The 17,589-nt window shown below is 40.2% G+C and overlaps 1 protein-coding gene across 3 annotated transcripts in view; it reads right to left on the bottom strand.

Moving 5' to 3' along the window:
• Positions 1 to 656: 656 nt before the first annotated feature.
• OLFM3 (olfactomedin 3) overlaps positions 657 to 17,589 on the bottom strand; it is a 24,819-nt gene continuing 7,886 nt past the window's right edge. For 2 of the 3 annotated variants that reach the window (XM_019473103.1, XM_009283201.1), the window contains exons 3-6: positions 16,836 to 16,991; positions 12,672 to 12,891; positions 3,036 to 3,142; positions 683 to 1,360 (exon numbers count right to left, since the gene is read on the bottom strand). In XM_019473103.1, the coding sequence (XP_019328648.1) occupies positions 683 to 1,360; positions 3,036 to 3,142; positions 12,672 to 12,891; positions 16,836 to 16,991 (1,161 nt within the window). Of the gene's footprint in view, positions 1,361 to 3,035; positions 3,143 to 12,671; positions 12,892 to 16,835; positions 16,992 to 17,589 lie in introns of all 3 variants that reach the window. The other variant, XM_009283202.1, reaches the window with a different exon arrangement.

Raw genomic sequence — 17,589 nt, 5'->3', positions numbered from 1 at the left:
CCTCCCCTGCCATTAAGCTTCAATATATTTTATAAAAAATAGTACTTAGTTTACTTTCACATAAGTGAAGAGATACAATTGCACAATGGTGGTTACAATGGTAGAAATACATACTGTCGATAAAATGTTTGCAAGAGATTTAAAAACATACTGTACAGCACCACATCTGAAATTGGGTGATGGCAAAATGAATCATACTCCATGTCCAAGTAAATTAAATTCCTAAATCTTTCTTTTGGAATAAATAAAAAAAAAAATACAATGTGCAATATGTCTCTGACACTACCAAAATATTTCCTGAAGTTGAGCAATAGATTAAAAACAAAAATGAGGTAAAAAAAGACATTCATGCATTTAAGCCACCATTAGTCTCTGACTCTAAAATAAGGCAGATCATAATCTTTTTAAAACTGTCTTTAGCCACTTAAATCCTCTTCAGTGCTTTTTAAGACATGGTCTTGACAGACCTTGTAGAATCATGAGTTAAGATGCTTTTATTTCCAACAGGTCATTTTTAACAGGCTCAGCCGTATTTGAAATGCATTGTATGGTAGAAAATGTTGCTTTTTCGTTAATGAAAAAAGAAATGTAAATTAAAAGGAACTGAGAGAGGTGGATGCTTTAGCGTTTATCACAAATGACACTGCTTTGAGGGAGGGAGGTGAGGGAACGGGAAAGAAAATTATGTGTCATCTTCAGTTTTAATGACATGGAAAAGGGTGACGTTAAACAGGACTTGATGCCCGTTATTCCAGGCATAGAGAGCTCTATCTCTTGCATTGTAGTCAAGCATGGATATATGAAAATACTGATTATGGAAAGGAATGTCTGTATACTCGTAAGTGGAGGTTTTTGTGGAATAAGAATAGTAGACCTTGGCTCCTGTTAAGTGAGAGTTAGTAACATACAAGGTGCCACAGATCATGAAGGATTCTCCAGCGCTTCTCTTTGGGTAGCCTGTGCTCCAGCTCTTCAGCACCTCCAGTGTATCCTGGTTTAGCTGGCTGATGACAATGTTGCCTGCGTTCTGGTTGGTGGCATACACAGCCCATAGCCCAATTTCATCTGCCATCAGGTCAATATCAGAAAAGCCACCCCAGGTGTAAGGGTAGACATTGTGAAAGCCAGCGTACTCAAGGCTACGCTGTGCAAGCACCCGCCCAGTGTCAAAGCTGTATTTGATGATGATGTTGCTCTGGTACTTGTTGAAATAGAGGGAGCCATTGTAGACAACGTGGTTGGTTCCTGCCCATTTGAATGGAAGGTTGTATGTCCTTGATTCAGCCCCACTGACAAAGTCTGCAATTGATTTATATTCACGGACAATTTTATTGTTAGTGTAACTATCCATGTACCAGACCTGGAAAGAAAACAAAGATTGGGAGTGAACACCTGGAACACAATCTGTGGTACTACATGACCATGATACGGCATGATGGATGCATTGCAGAAAAAGAAGGAAAAAAGGTTTTAGGGGTGCAGCAGGCTATCGAAGTACAACATTGTCCACATTCCTGTTACAAAAGTATGAGGAACTCTGGAGTTTCGGAATCAAAACTTACCTATACAGGTGAACTCTCAAGAAGACTGTTACTAACTACAGTGTCTGCATTTTCAGAGAAATTTATTTTTGGATTATTCAGTGTTTGGGTTTCTGCTGTATGGGGCTTGCTTAAAGATATTCCCAGGGACTAATAATCAAAGAGGGAGATGGGAAATGGCATGTGAGCTAAGCTTGGATTTATGATTAGGAATAAATTTCATTGAATTGTCTTCAGCTGAACCTCTAATTGGTGAAAAATAGTGTATTCTTAGTAAAGAAACCAAAATACAATAGCAATGAAACCAGTAAAGTTTAGGAACCATTTTTTTCCTTTAAAACAAAAGAAAACAAAATCAATACTTTTTTTTTTTAATGTTCTGTATGCCAACTTCCATTCCCCCATTTTTTCCTTCATGCATTTTGCCTTTTCTCCTTTTAGTTTGTCAGAGGACAAACCAAATCCTGACTAACAACAGAACAGAATAATTTCTGGAGATATTTTTCGTGCTGATTTCACAACTGGCATTAACAGAATATTTGTATAAATGCCAGTTCAGCTCCCCATCGTCCTATTAGTTGGGATGCTAATGAGGGATGGGGTGCTGGGTGCTGGCGGGGGCGAGGGCCCATGGGGATGGTTCTGGAGCAGCCACTGGAGGGGGCAGGGGGCCACGGCGGGGAGCAGGTGCTGGCGGGGGCGAGGGGGATGGGTCCATGGGGATGGTTCTGGAGCAGCCACTGGCGCTCTGAGGTGGCAGAAGAAGCTTCCTCAGGACAAGATGGGGCTGAGCAGAGTTTGCTGCTCTCCTAAAGGTAATTGAGATTCCTGGGGCCGGCAGTAAACCTGCACGGAGACAGCGGGCAGGGGAGAGCTGCACGCAACTCTTTAGTTATTACCATTTGTATGTTGCCTTTTCTATTGCCTTTGGTTTTTATCGTGTTCAAAAAATGAACCTTCTGGCTCTCCTTCAAAAGCCCTTTGATGGAGGGAGCACCTCCTCAAAGCTGTGGCCAATTTTGAGATCCTATTGCAGATCCGAACAATAACATAACTTGGATCTGGACGGCAAATGGCCTGAATACCGCTTTTATGGGGCCTAATCCTGCAAATTTTGGCTGTGCTGCGTTATGGGTTATGCACTTGGGTAAAAGCGTTGGTGTTGGCGTTATATTACTTGGGTTCTTAAAGACCCAAGCTCAATTAAGTATGGTAGAAAGAAAAAAAATTGTGTAGTTGGGTCAGATAGGTGTATATCAGCCCTGAAACAGTTGAAGGAAATTGCACAAAGGTGCTTCGCTAACTTTTGTCTGTGGATATTTCTGCACAAACGCTGTTGCTTTTTTTCTGAGGATGTTTAACAGTGAAAATGGTGGCAGTAGAAGAAACATGCTTGCGAGTGTAACCTCCTAGGGAGAAAATATCTTTTTAAAGATTAAAATAAAGCAAGTAAAACTCCAGAAGGACACAAAGATACTCGGTGCCTTAACATACTCGGTTATTTTTCTCTGATGCTAATGGATCTGTCATCCAGGCTCCAAATCGGGTTCCGGATATCTTGACTGTAATGGGGCCTGTAATTTTCATCAATTTGCCACATGCTGAAATTAGAAAAACAAATGCATTAATGCAAATAATTACACAACTCTCCTTGACATCAGTCAGAGCACAAGACCAATTGCTCTAAACTAAATAGTGGCTCCAGGGGATTCAGGCTTATGTTGAAGATGGATTGTCATCTTCACCGTATGAACTTTTCCGTATCAAGCAGTAATATAAATATGTTAAAAATAGATAAATAAAAGTTTATTTGTGTATATTTTTGTTTTTATATATGTCAAAGCACAGTTACATTTTCTGGGCGTAAAGAAAAATACAACCTAGTAAAATATCTTCTGAGCTGAAGTGAGTAACGTTTAATAATAAATGAAAAGAAGACACAAACTCCCCTCGCTTTTGCCTTCAGAAAGTTCAGTGCAAGGCTAGGACTGATGGATGGTTCAGTTTTCCATTGACCAGGGTAACAAGGAGGTTAAGGGCGGACAGGAAAAAACGAGCTTGTACACAAAACGTATAGCTGCACACAAACGCCTGTGTCTGCCCTGCGGTTACACACACGTAGCCGTTCCAGTACTAGGGGCCTGTCTGAAGTTAAGAAAGCGAATATGGGAATTATTCAGCAACCTTGGCTGTATCAGTTGGCTTCTAATCCATTAGGCTGTCTCATATTGGACTGTCTGGGAGGAAATAATGAGAGTCGATACGATCTTGGATGCTGACCTTCCTAACAATCCAAAAATCTATATTTTAGGTAACATTAATAACATACCTATTGGCAACAAGCCCCTGGTGGAATTCATAAGTTTACCAAGAGGCTTAATATCACACAGTGGTGTGTAGGTGATTAGCTGAAATAACATGTTTCTGAAGAAAAGATGTTCCATAAGAATGTAAAAAGAAGTGACGCATTTAATTTGTTTCTTTAATTTAAAATTAAGTGCTTCTCCGTGATACATGGGTGTGCTATATTGTATAACCCTATCTGTCTCGGAAATGCGGAGAACAAACTGTACCTGGTGTTGAGAGTGAATTTATTCAGTTCAAAAGAGAAGGTGACATCGAGCCTGGATTTTCTACTTCATGGAACTGGCAAGGAATGTATTGTGCAAGCCTGTTTCAGTCAATTAGAAGGGGGTTAATGCTGTGGTGACAACTCAGGGGCTGCTCGCGGGGATTTCGTTCCCGGCCAGGGAGGTGGAGTGTAATGGAAATGAAGATAACCGAGTACGTGCTGAGACCTCAATGAGCAGGGTAGGCCCTGTCTATTTTCTGGGTCAATTCAAAGGCATTATTATTTACGTATCTCAATCTATGTATCTTACAATCTTTTGAAGATATCTTGGAATTTCCCATTTTATAGAATCTTATAGCTTTTCTACAGTTGGTTATCATAGTATATAATCTTTTATTCTGGAATTTTTTGTAGCTAGGCTTCTAGTATTGTGTGCTGAGTGCTGTTTTTCTACAGCAATGAACTGCTATTAGCTTGGAAAGTAGAGGACTATAGCCTGTCATGGTGAAGGCTTTTATTTCTAGGTGGTATGTTAGTAAATAGTACCAGAAACGGGCATGAGGTAAACTCAAGCCTTCAGAGGGGTTTAATTTGGAATAAAATTATCAGAAAACTAATAATGAGTAGAAAGAAATCAGGAAAAAATTAACTACTCCTGAATTTGTAGTTTTTAAGATAATTAAAATACAATGAATGTCTGAGTTAAAGAGTATACTGATTGGTGCCTTTAAAACACAGTATTGAAATTAGTAGGAAAACATAACCAAAGAATTTGGAATTCTGAACCGCTGTTTCTTCCATTTAAAAAAATATCCAGGAAGCTAAATGTGGAATCAAAACCGAGCTGTGAAATTTCGCTTCTGAGCGGACAAAACTTAGAGAGGAGCCCATGGCAGAGATGTGGGGGTGCTCACAGAGCCCACCTTTGGCACGTAACGCCACGTCTTGGGGTAGGCACGGGAGCACGCGCGGTGTGAGTCGAATTTGCAAAACTGTCTGCTGGCACGATGACTTTTGCCGAGGCCAGGCAGAGCAGCCACCCCACCGGGTACCGCGAGCAGCCAGCGCTCGGGGAGTGGAGTCAGAGTACGGGGGCGGTGAGCCGAGTCCCTGTCCTGGTTTCAGCAGGGATAGAGTTAATTTCCTTCCTAGTAGCTGGTGCAGTGCTGTGTTTTGGATTTAGGATGAGAACACAGTTGATAACACACCGATGTTTTAGTTGTTGCTAGGTAGTGCTTACACTAGTCAAGGACTTTTCAGCTTCCCATGCTCTACCAACTGAGCAGGCTGGAGGTGCACAAGAAGCTGGGAGGGGGCACAGCCAAACTGGCCAGAGGGACATTCCATACCATGGGACGTCATGCTCAGTACATAAACTGGGGAAAGCTGGCCGGGGGGGCCGCTGCTCGGGGACTGGCTGGGCATCGGTCGGTGGGTGGTGAGCAATTGTACTGTGCATCACTTGCTTTGTGTATTATTATTATTATCATTTTATTTCAATTATTAAACTGTTTTTATCTCAACCCACGAGTTTTTCTCACTTCTACTCTTCCAATTCTCTCCCCCATCCCACCGGGTGGGGGGGAGTGAGCGAGCGGCTGCGTGGTGCTCAGTTGCCGACTGAGGTTAAACCACGGCAGTCCCGCGGCCAGGGCAGGTGCCTGTGAACTCACGGGCTTTCTCACCGACGCGTGTGTGAGCGGATTGTGGGGAGCAGCACGGGCACGCGTCAGGCTCGAGGCCCCACATCTCCAGCAGGAGAGCTGTAAAAGGAGGGAGTGTGCTTGTAGCCCACGCCGGCTGTTGGGGGTGTGTGTGTGTGTGTGTGCGTGCACGTAACTCCATGGGTGTCTGTGCGCGTGGTGCGCTATCTGCGACTGGAACTTTTTGATACTAGCTAGAGAAGGGTGTCCAGAAATTTGTTGGCTTATTAATGTTTCTTAAGCGTCTAGTACTCTGGTTCGTCTGTTGTATTACTTGTATTGATCCTGAATGTACAGTTCACTGATTGCCAGCTAATTACATGTCGTTAATATTTAATAAACCTCTTCAGTCTTGATTTGGTTTAAACTGTATGAACCGAGCAGCTTTCCCCTGTGACGGGAGTCAGATGCTTCTAGAGCGTGATCTTTCAAAACGTATTGGGATGCCATTCAGTGTGAAAAAAGAGATGATGCTGTACTTCAGCCACCAGATGATCGGCGGTTTGAGTCAAGGTATATTTATGTGGTTAAATTTTTATTCCTAGATAGCATGTAGTGATATCAAGAAAGGAAGGAAGGCTGTTAGGAGAGTTGCTATATAGCTGAGGGGCAGCTGACTGAAAAAATGACAAAGCTTCTCTTTTCAGCATAACAAAACAGAGCATCTCGTGAGAGGCGCGAGGATTTTTTTTTTTTTCTCCTGCCCTGTAGTATGTCCCATCTTTTCTTTTCCTTGTTCGTTAAACAGAAACCCATAAATCTGCCTATTTGTGATATAACTTGATGGAACTGGTATTTAAAACTAAGGAGTAATACTTACAAGTATTTTTTCCACATATGGTAAGCCATTCCCGCTGTAGTGATAATTCACGTCCCATCAGCAGGTTTCTGCTGTGAACCTCAGCAGTACCTGAGGCCTGTTGGCCTGCTTGCTGACTGCGTGGGCGGTAAGAAGGAGGCAGCAGAGCTGTCGGTGCCCACCTCTGTCTTGTCATCACAGCCTCCTCACAGCTGGGAGCTCCTCAGGCACAGGAGCTTCATATATGAAGTCTCTACCAAAATTCTAGTCCTGTAAGTCTAGCACCCTGCTATTGCAGACAGCCTTTTAATAAAATTATTAACATGATTTTAAAAATGGGGAAATATTGTTTGCGCTTGCCTACCCTCACCCTTACTCCAACTGAAGATTGTTTCAGAACCTCACTCTTCTCTTCATTTGAAAAATGTTCAGGGCCAAGTACGTGGGTGTCATCTGTCTTTTCTTTTGAGTAGTCAGAACTCAAACCATTGCTTCCAGATACATGCGGACTGGAACCCCTTACCAGTAAGTTCTCTGAGTTCAGAAAAGAACTGCTTGAAAGAACAGGACAAGGCCCCAAAGCATGTCTTGGCTGAATGGTCAACTTGATACGTCAGCTCATGCTGTTTTGAACTGTTTAAGGCTGCACAAGTAACTTTTGTAGAAGTAAATTGTCCTAAGTATTCCACAAATCGTCTGGCTTGCTAAATACTGGTCTTGTGAACGCAGTGAACCTATTGCTGACTGATGGTGCAGGGAAACGTGAGACTAGGAGAAAGTAGTTGAGGCCAAATTGTCCTCCCCTTCTCATTGAGATCCCTCTGAAATTCAGTTCACACTTTATTCTGTCAAACCTTCAGACAGTCCTCTAATGCAGTGTTGCTTCCAGTATTTGATTGGAAGTTAAGAGAATCAAGTGAATCCAATTAAGAAAACAGTAAAACGAATTTCTCATTCTTCAAGAGAAATGTATCGTCGTTTTCTCCAGTTCTGTCTTTTGGAGCCCTACCTTCAGATGTGTTTACCCATTTGTTACAGCAGACCTATAAAAATTGGCAGAATCGGGGTCATTTAGGTTTTGTTCATTATAAAGTAGCAAGTGTGCTGTCTGTGCTGAAGTATTATTGACTTACTAATATAATTAAATAATTTATTCCAGATGAATATCACAGCATTTTGATGACATGTTACTACAATATGCAGTTTATCAATCTGTTTAACACTAAAATAATTAGCGATACTGACTTTATAAAGAGAATTCCCTTACAGCTTGCCCAAACCTGATCTTGCATTTGATACAGAAATTAAATGAACGACAACGCCTTCAAGAGTAAAGCTCAATATAATGTTTAACAGTTCACTGATAAAGCAAGGTGAATTTTCTGTGTGGTTGTAAGCACTTCCAACTTCAAATTCGGTGCAAGAAATTTTCCTCACTCCTTCACCAGAATTGGAAACAGCTTCTTCTTGTCTACTTAAGTGTAAAATGTGTTGATCTAATCCCAGTCTATATTCTTAGCTGCAGAATGAACCTTATAATTGTTCGTGTGGCTATATTGAAATTGATCTTGCATGCTGAGGTTTCTTGCTAGGGAATGGTGATACTAATATACTGAAAAGCAGGATCATTTACTTAACACTTTTGTGGCATGGCAAGTCTGGGAGTCTGAAATTAAAAAAATGCCCATTAGTTTCCAGTTGAGACTTTTCTTGAGCTCATTTTGTGTGTAGGGAAATAGACCATAGACAAATGTCATGTGAAATGGGAAACGCTTCTGGGCTATGAATTTTCCATAGCAGTGAGGTGGCTGAGAATTAAAACTGGCCTATGTGTCTTGGTTGGTTTTTGGTTTTGGGTTTGTTTTTTTTTTTTTAAATATGGCCAAAACCTCCTTTTTTTTTCTTTTCTTTTTTTCTGGCAGAAGGGAACCTATGAGGATGTGGAAATAACTCTTGTGATGGCGGGAAAGCTTTTTTTCACCGGTTGAAAAGTTTTGGTTTATAGCAAACCTCTGCTCTTTAATTCCCTGACAGGAGAAGGACCAGATGCTCCTGAGAAGGTAGGACAAATATATATCCATATGAGCAAATGTCACAAGTTCAGGAACAGTAAGAAAAAAGAAAAAAAAAAAAGATATTTCCAGGCATTTTTTCCACCCCTAACAGGTTCAGATGGAGTTACACAGAAAAAGAGTGGGATTTTTAGAAGCACTCAGTCTCTTTCTCTTGACTTTGAAAGAAGCAGCTGCCTCCATTAGAAAATCCCAACCATAACTGATGGTAGTAATTGGAAAATCAGACCTCTGAGTGTTTATGCATCCTAAATTGAACTGTAGAAGGAACATCGTATCATGCACCATCTGGGTGTTCGTGGCTTGATTCATCTCTTGTAACAGTTTTGTACCATGGACTCCAGTAAGTCTATTTGTGATTTCCTGTATTTATTTATAGTAAGGAAGAAGTTGAGCACAAAGTGACCATTGAAAAAGAAAGTAGATGTACTACCCCTGTAGGCTGGGAAAGTCTATGGGGCAGAATGCATCTGGAAAGCTGCTCCAAAGGGAGCAAATACCAGGAGAAGGTTGTGATAGACCAATTGGACAGGAGCTGTTTTGAAGATAGCTAGGAATAGGTAGTTGATAGCCCCCAGTCTCTGTGATGCAAAAGAATATTGGTAGCTGCTTTGTATACCAAGTGAGTGTGTGATTTATAGACGGGCTTGCAAGGGAAATAAAATCAAAACATTCTCTTGAAGTGTTCGTAAACATTATTATTCTATTTATTGTAGGTAATAAATAGGGGAAAATGGAGCGGGTCTTTTTTTCAGTGGTTGCACAAATGACTTCTCAGTGTTTTACTACTTGCACTTTCCTGCTTATGATCAAATTTGTCATAACATTACTTTGTAATGTGAGGGAATGAATAATTAGTTCTTACTTAATGGGTGTATGTCTGTTGTCCTACATAATACAAATCCAGGAAGCACTATAGTTACTAGAGCTTGCTGAGAGGAAGCCTCTGGATTCTTCTGTACGTGTGCAATGACTTGCCGTGTAATCTTTGGGAAAGTCATTTATCCTCCTGGGCTGCTTGTTCCTTCATCTACAAAGTGGGGATAACAATATATATCTCTATTGCACAATTTTGTACTAAATGATATTCATAAAGGTCTTCAAATCCCAAAGGGAAGGATGCTTTGGAAGTACAGGTAGCACTGTAATCAATCAAATAATCTCATGCCTGCACTAACACTTCTTTTGCCACTGATGTAACAGCATTTCTTTGGATACATAGAATATTCTACTTTTGAATTTCTAACCAAAAATGATACTGTAAAATATTGTTTAGATTCTACATTATAATCGGATGTAGCTACAAATGAATCCAGTGTGTAGCTACTCTAATTATTTCTTCATATTTCATAAGCAACATCTGGCAGAGTATTGGCTTCTATGAATGCTACCCATATAATTTTTTTCCAATTTCATAAACACATTATGACGAGAATGGGAGGGTCCCAAGCAGACTGTGCAACCTGCATTCTCTTATAAATGCACATGCCTTAGATGATGGCCAGCAAAGGACCCACACGTGCACGAGTGTATGTGAATGTGTGGTGTGTGCACTCTATTCCTACATGTTTAATTGCACGCACCCTTTTAAAGTTTTGGGGACGAATTTCTCACCAGCTTCAGCCTGAATTTTCTCTTATTCCAAAGAGAAGGAGCAAGTTTCAGTCGTCACAACTGCTGTGGTAATCATTAAACCTCAGTTGAAAGTAAGACAACTGCTTACTGTTATGTTAGTGAGTGTTGAAAGTGTTGCCAGTGCAGATGGAAGATCCCTTTTAAGTGGCCAGGACAGTATAAATAATGCAAATATATTGCTGAAAAACACCTGCTAGGGAGAAGAATGGAAAATAGCTATCACACACGCTGGTTAGATAATTATATTGTGAAACGCAACAAAATCTGTGAAGATTTGAGCCAGATCCTGTGGCACATCGGGGCCAGTCTGCCTTCTGCTGCCAATGGCTTCTGGCCATCACATTGGCACGGACAGTCACAGCTGGGTCATCTCCAGTGTGGTGAAATGTGGCTGGGGAGAAGGTGTAGGCACGAAAGCTGTTTTTCCTTTACGCTTGCTGATCTGAACACACAGCACCAGCTTTGAGGAGTTACAGTAAGCCTAACTGAAGCTGGTTTTACTTTAAAAGCCACACAGGGTTAGGCCAGAAATACAGCCACTCCATTAGCAGGTGAGCATAGAAGTCATTTAAGCATCTAAGACCAGGGAATAATGCCATTAAGGATGAGTAAGTCGGTATTAGAGCTTGAGAAGGCCAAACCCCATTTAATAATGGATGTGCTTAATAATCTATTTCATACAAAAATTTTCCCTCTATTGTTGATACACATAATTTTAATAGTTTTTTTTTTTTTACATCAGCACATCAAGAGAAATAGAATGTGTTGCAGGAATTCAGGATGATAGGAGGGGAAACGTGGATGAAAAATAGGGAAATAGTAAATAACTTCTGAGAAGAGAGCCCCTTGTGAATACACCTACTCATCCCAATGTATAAAATATATCATACTGTAGTCACTTCACTAATCAATTTTACAAGAATATGCTGTAAAAGCAAAGAAAAACAAGAAACTCATTAAAGATAAGTTAATGATCTTTTGGTGTCTAATAAACTTACTGGAACACTCACTATCAGAAAATACTGTCTATTTATATGAATTTTCTTGCTTGCTGCGGTATTGCAGCGCAGCCGTTTTCTCCTGACTGCCTCCTGTCAATGCAGTGATGCGCTATTATGTGTGTGTACTGAGGGGAAAATAGGATCATACGAAATTTCTGTTTGAAGAAGGCTTTCATGTATTTTAGCCCATCATCACTGTTATTTCTAGTGTAAAATAAAGAAATTGAAAATAAATAATTTAAGAGGCTAACCTAGATTTTTCTCATTCCCTTGCTTTGCAAAAATACAGGCACTGCTCATCAAGTTAATAACATATTTCATGTCACATGTAGCATTTAAAAGTAAACGTCCCACACTTGGTAACTGAGATACCGATCGCAGGACTGAACCTTGGGATTTCTAGTTTATTCATGTTCAGCGTTAACTTACAAAGCGTTTATTTCTCATAGAGGGGCTGGATCGTTGGCTGTAGCAATCCGGATTGCAATAGCGATCCATTCAGGAGTCCGGATAGATTGGGGAGGGGGGAGCCTTTGCAATGTGATTGTAAAGGTACTAATTGTCCCTCTTTGGGTAATGGAAGTTAAGGCTGACGCTTGATAATGATACTTCAGGCTTTTAGTTTTGGTGGCTGATACCGAGCTAGCGCTGTGTTTCAGAGGTGCTGATCATTTGACTCTTTCTAACTAAAGCCAGCATGTGAGCCATAAGGTGGAGGCTGCCTGATGTCAATCTAGTGCAGCGCTCGCAACAGGCTGTTGCTGTGCTTCCTACAAAAATCACGCTTTGTTCCCTTAAATTAGGTGTAATGCTTAATTACGTTGTATTGCAAATTGTAGAATGGCACATCTCTCCTAATGCTAATACTACAGGTCTAAAGACAGTACAATCAGAGCGGCCTCCCAGGTGTCATAGCAAGATGACAGGGTTATGATGTGGACATCTCAAAATTGATTCCAGTCTACTTCCCACTAAAGTTTTTTTCACGCTGACATCCCAAAGATGACCTAAGTAGCAATGCCTGTCTGAGCTTTTTTTAAAGAATATTTGTAGCTCTCCAGCCGTTGTAAATCTCTTGGATTTTAAAGTTGCTGTCTGTTGTTAATTTTCCATCTTAATTCCTTCTGTATATGGTAGGGCAGATCATTACGTAAGATACACTGGTGCAGACTTCGAATGATATGACTGACCTTAGGTTGAGTTACTCGTGACTTTTATTAGGGTGGCACAGATCAGAATATAATGCAGTCTTTCATCAAACAAGAAAAAAGAAAACTGCATCTTTCTATAGAGACAACTGAAAATATACAGCCGAGGGACCAAATTTGCCATGAAATTGTTGACTTACTGAGCTTTTTCATGCAGTCTCGAAGCCTGGTTTCTAAACTGAGTACGCGCTGGTGAAGTTCCTCATAGTCATAAGCACCGATTTCTTCCTGAATCCCAGTGAGGACAGTAGACAGATTCCGAATTTCCTCCTTGAACTGGGTGATTAATTTGGCATCGGTTTTGTATTGTTCCAGAACTGGGATCAGTGGCAGGAGCTCATCCATCTTTTCTTTCAGCTCCTGTTAAAGGCAATCAAATGTACGTTAGAGCAGTTTAAGGGAGTTCAATCCCCTAATTCCCTTTAATGTAATATTTATGCCCGATTATTAAAAAGACTTGAAAATTATTATTGATTTTAGTTACAGGTCTATTATTAGAGTATCGTGAAGGTCTTAGAACCTCAGACTTAATGGTAGTAAGCAGTAGATAAAATGTATGAGAGCATAGTTTTTCTGCTGAAAGTACCCAATTACCTTCAAGTGATCTGAACCAAGCCTGTTGAAGGTCTGACTTTCCATCCAGAGGATATAAATCCCTGCTAAGTGTACCTTTCTCGAGGGAAGGTGATGAGGCCTGAACACACAGTGGCGTTCGAGGAGGTCACACTGTTTTACAGTGCTGTCATAGCTGGTGAGCTGTTAATTTCTATTTCACTCCTTAGAAAGACTGAATTCATTCTTTTCTCAACAGCTGTTGAACACTGTTCAGTTCTGTTCCGGCCACAGCGATATACAGCTCTTTCTTCTGAAGTGAAAAATCCACGGTTCTTAACTGTGCTCTGTATTTGTCATCCTGCTACATCGCTGGGTGCCTTTGAACTTCCTCAGCTGATCTCTCTTCTGGACTATCACAAATGGAGTTTTTTGCCATGTGCAGTTGCCGTTGCATTGCCAATCCTATTCTTAAACATTGATTAAATAAAATAAGGCTCCACTTGAGATCTCGGGTTGCCCCTTTCTCAGACTTTTGCCGAGTCATACGCTTTGAGAATTTGTCTTGGTTTGTAACCTATATTGGCTGCTCATCTTTCATTTCTTAATTAGTCTTAAATGCACTAATCATAGGGGCTTTGTTAAATTTAAACTAATTGTCTGAGGTTGTTTTTTGTTTGGTTATTTTTCTGTAGAAAACCTCAAAGAATCTTTGCAGTCAAAAGGTTTTGCTTTATTGAAAAGCAGACGGGTTTTCCCTGATGTATCATCTGTATGTAGAGATCTGCATATCTTTTTATAATTTGAGGAAACAGCAGAACTTCCATGAGCAAATGCCAGAGACACATGAGGAGATGCAAGCCGGGACAAAACAAGGCAAAGGATGGGAATAAAGATCTGCTAGGTACTAGCATTAGGTGGTAATAGAGACTGGGAACAGGTGAGGACACACAGGGAGAGGCTGTTGAGGGGGTTAAAAAATCAAGTCCTGAAGAATAGCTGGAGTAGTCAGCAGGTTAAAAGGGAAAGCAGAAGAGAGCTAAATGGAAGCCCAAGCACGAGAAAGAGGTGCAGAAGCAAATGTGGCTGGAGGTTATAGTCACGGAGGTGTGCAAAGACACGCACGTGCAGTTTGTTACATCACTTTTATTAAAGGATGCAATGAACAGGGTAGGACGTTTCCAAGATAAATAACGTGATGATGCCAAGTGCATTTTTGCTAAGGAGATGTGAAAGAAGCTGATAGGCAGGGTCAGCATTTGAGCTGCCTGAAGATCTACCTCTGAATTTTTGCCTCTCGAACGTGTTCTAAGATGGCTTGAGAGTTCTGCAGTATCTCTTCATAACCTAGCTAATATATCCATGTTGTTCTAACAATTGCTTTCGTATTGGAGTTGTTATTTACTCAAAATAAAGACTTGTATGTGTTGTTAGGAAGTATATTGTGCACACAGGTCATCTTAATAGCCAGAAAATTGCATTTTAAATTATAAGCAGATAAGTCATTATAAATGGGTTTGAGTCTCTCAGGAGTTCTATTGGTTCTGTTCTAAAGGGGTCTTCCAATTACATTATAGGAGCAGAATTACTGAAACAAAGAAGTGGAGTCGTTTTGTCTACAGTTAAAACTATTTTTATTTGACTGTTTTTATTAAAAACTTAACTTGAGCCTACTTTATGCCTGTTGAAATGAACAGTTATTTTTTCCGTGACGACAAGGAGAGTAGGCTTTGTGACACGGAAAGCAGAGCTCCAGAAGCCAAAGTTTTTGTTACTTCATTTTGAAATTACGAACTCAGGCTTCAGGGTTCTGTGGGGCAGTGAACTGCCAAAAATCATGGGTAAACCGTGATGTAAAAAATTGCAAGGCTTGTAAAAACTCAGGAAGATAAAATGTGTTTAAGAGAATTAGTGAAAGGCTTGTAAAAACTCAGGAAGATAAAATGCGTTTAAGAGAATTAGCGAAGGTACCTTATTCCTGGTAGGATTTATGCCGGATGAGGTATCATTTGAGCAAACTGCGGTAACTTTTTGTGGCGATCAGGTATCTCCTGCCTGGTGTAAATGCTGATTTGACTGAAGTATGACCGCATGGTCAAGTGTGATCTGGATCAAATTTGTACTCTCTGGTTCTCATCAGCGTGGAACCACAGCGTTAGAGTATCTCACTTCAGTAAATGATACAAAGATGTTTTTAGTATTTTCGTGATAAAGAAACTAATTTTATTGGTTTCTGCTGACGCTCCTAGCTTGTTGCTATGATGAGTGGTACAAGAACTAATTTGTATTGCAACATGGATAGGTGGTAGACATATTCTGGCATTTCATGAGGGGTTATGCTGTATCCAGAATGAGTTTCTTTGTCTCGGGAAAGATAAAGCACTGGAATTTTAGTAGATCAAATTTCAAAAAGCCAGCAGCATAGTGTATTGTGTTGACTTTTTAAATTACTCTATAATTTGATTGGCTGGAAATCTGTTTTATACTCCTGGCAAACTGTCAAACTGAAGTTAAATGACTGGCCAATACAAATATCGAATATTTAAAAGGTTAGAGTACTGCAGAAATCTGCTACCTTTGACATCGTGTATCAGACATTCAAATTTTGATATTTTGTTCCCAAGGAAAACAATAATGAGCATACAGGATATATAATGGCATTGTACAAATGTGTTGTTATAGTAGCAATGAGTGATGAAGGGGAAAAAGGTGGAGATGTTTCTTAGTACCTGAAAATAACTGGAAGTATGTGCTCAAACTCTAATCTAAACTAAGAATGATGACATAAAGAATAAAGTTTGGTAGTCAGATCATTAGTGTACTTAATTCCTGGTATTATTAAGACCCATTGGATATTCAGCGTCTCTGAAACATAAATTAGACCCCGTAGCTATGTAATTGTTTAGGTATCTAATTTTAGCACCAATTAGAAAATTAAGTCCATTTTATGTGACCTTTCATAAACACTTTAAAAATATATATTTGTAATCCTCAGAACGTATTTTCTAGATCCTGTCTTGTAGTCTTGAAATACCAACTTATCAGACTTGATATTTAAAGAACCTAAGTATGCTCTTGTAACATCATTACTTAAGAGTACTTAGCTTTAAAAGCTAAAGCTTCCGATAGCTTTTTCAGAACACACAATGCTCTCTTGTAATCTCTGCAACCCTCCTTCCTCACAAAAAGATTGGCTTGTGGTTTTTGTTGTCGTTAAAATTCCTTGGAAGTCTTTTTTTAATCACACAAATGTGACTGGGAATGATTGCCCTCCTCCCCTACCCCAAATTCAAAATAGCAAACCTTCAGACATGAAATTAGATCTTAATTGTACTGGATAAAAATTACAATAACCTGATTTATTACACGCTTTCTTCCCTTCAACTGCAGCAAATGTCAGGCAATGGTAAAAGTGCAGAACTCTCTAGTTGTTTGCTATTCATTCCCGTGGATCTCCCCGTTTATCACTGGAGCTTGAATTTCTCAGTATGACATGCACATTGATACAGAAAAAACAAGAATCTGTTTATAGTGACATTTCTCTAATGACTTACTAATTAGTGGTTACTCCCTATTACAATTAAATAGGACAGAGCAAAAGTTTATCATCATAAAAGAAGATTTATTATGCTTTTCTCTTTAATGTTGCTCTTGCATAAGCATTTCAAGCTGCGATCTTAGCAGTCCATGCATTGCTGCTTAGTACATTGCTTCCAGCAGGCTTTCAAAGTTAGTGTTAAAATAAAACCTACTTGAAAATGCTTTGTCATTAACGTCTTCCGATCATCTTCAATTTGCCGAAACTTGGCCTTCAGCCCTTTCATTTGTGTTTCCATTTTTAAAACATACTGGAAATCCCTCTGAGTCCGTAGATTTAAAACTTCAATAGATTGGGACATATTCTGAACCTGTTAAAGAAGAACACTCTCTAAATGCACTTTTTGTTGCTTTACTTTTTTTCCTGGTTAGGTAGTTAAATGTCAGGCAATAAAATGTGCTTATGTCAATGCTTTAGTTGTGAGTCATTTATGCCACAGTATAGTTTTAAATCCCATAACTGCTGACGGTACAAAAATTGGGGAACAGGGCTAACAGAGGACTATCAGGAGCAAGACCTTGAAGCCATAAATGATTTGGACTAGCCTCTTTGAGGTAGAAAGAGAGAGAGATCCCTTCAGCACCGTTACCAATGGGCTCAAAAAAGGCTGTTAGGCAGCGGAGTCTACTTTGTCACTCTGTCCTGGTTTCGGCAGGGATAGAGTTAATTTTCCTAGGAGGAGCTGGTACAGTGCTGTGTTTTGGATTTAGGGTGAGAACAAAGTTGATAACACACCGATGTTTTAGTTGTTGCTGAGCAATGCTGACACTAGTCAAGGACTTGTCAGCTTCCCATGCTCTACTGACTGAGAAGGCTGGAGGTGCACAAGAAGCTGGGAGGGGGCACAGCCAGGACAGCTGACCCCAGCTGGCCAGAGCGACATTCCATACCATGGGAGGGCATGCTCA

The sequence above is a fragment of the Aptenodytes forsteri genome, unplaced genomic scaffold (assembly GCF_000699145.1).
Source record: "Aptenodytes forsteri isolate BGI_AS27 unplaced genomic scaffold, ASM69914v1 Scaffold181, whole genome shotgun sequence".
NCBI classification, from domain to species: Eukaryota; Metazoa; Chordata; class Aves; order Sphenisciformes; family Spheniscidae; genus Aptenodytes; species Aptenodytes forsteri.
This window is presented reverse-complemented; position numbering and strand designations above follow the sequence as displayed.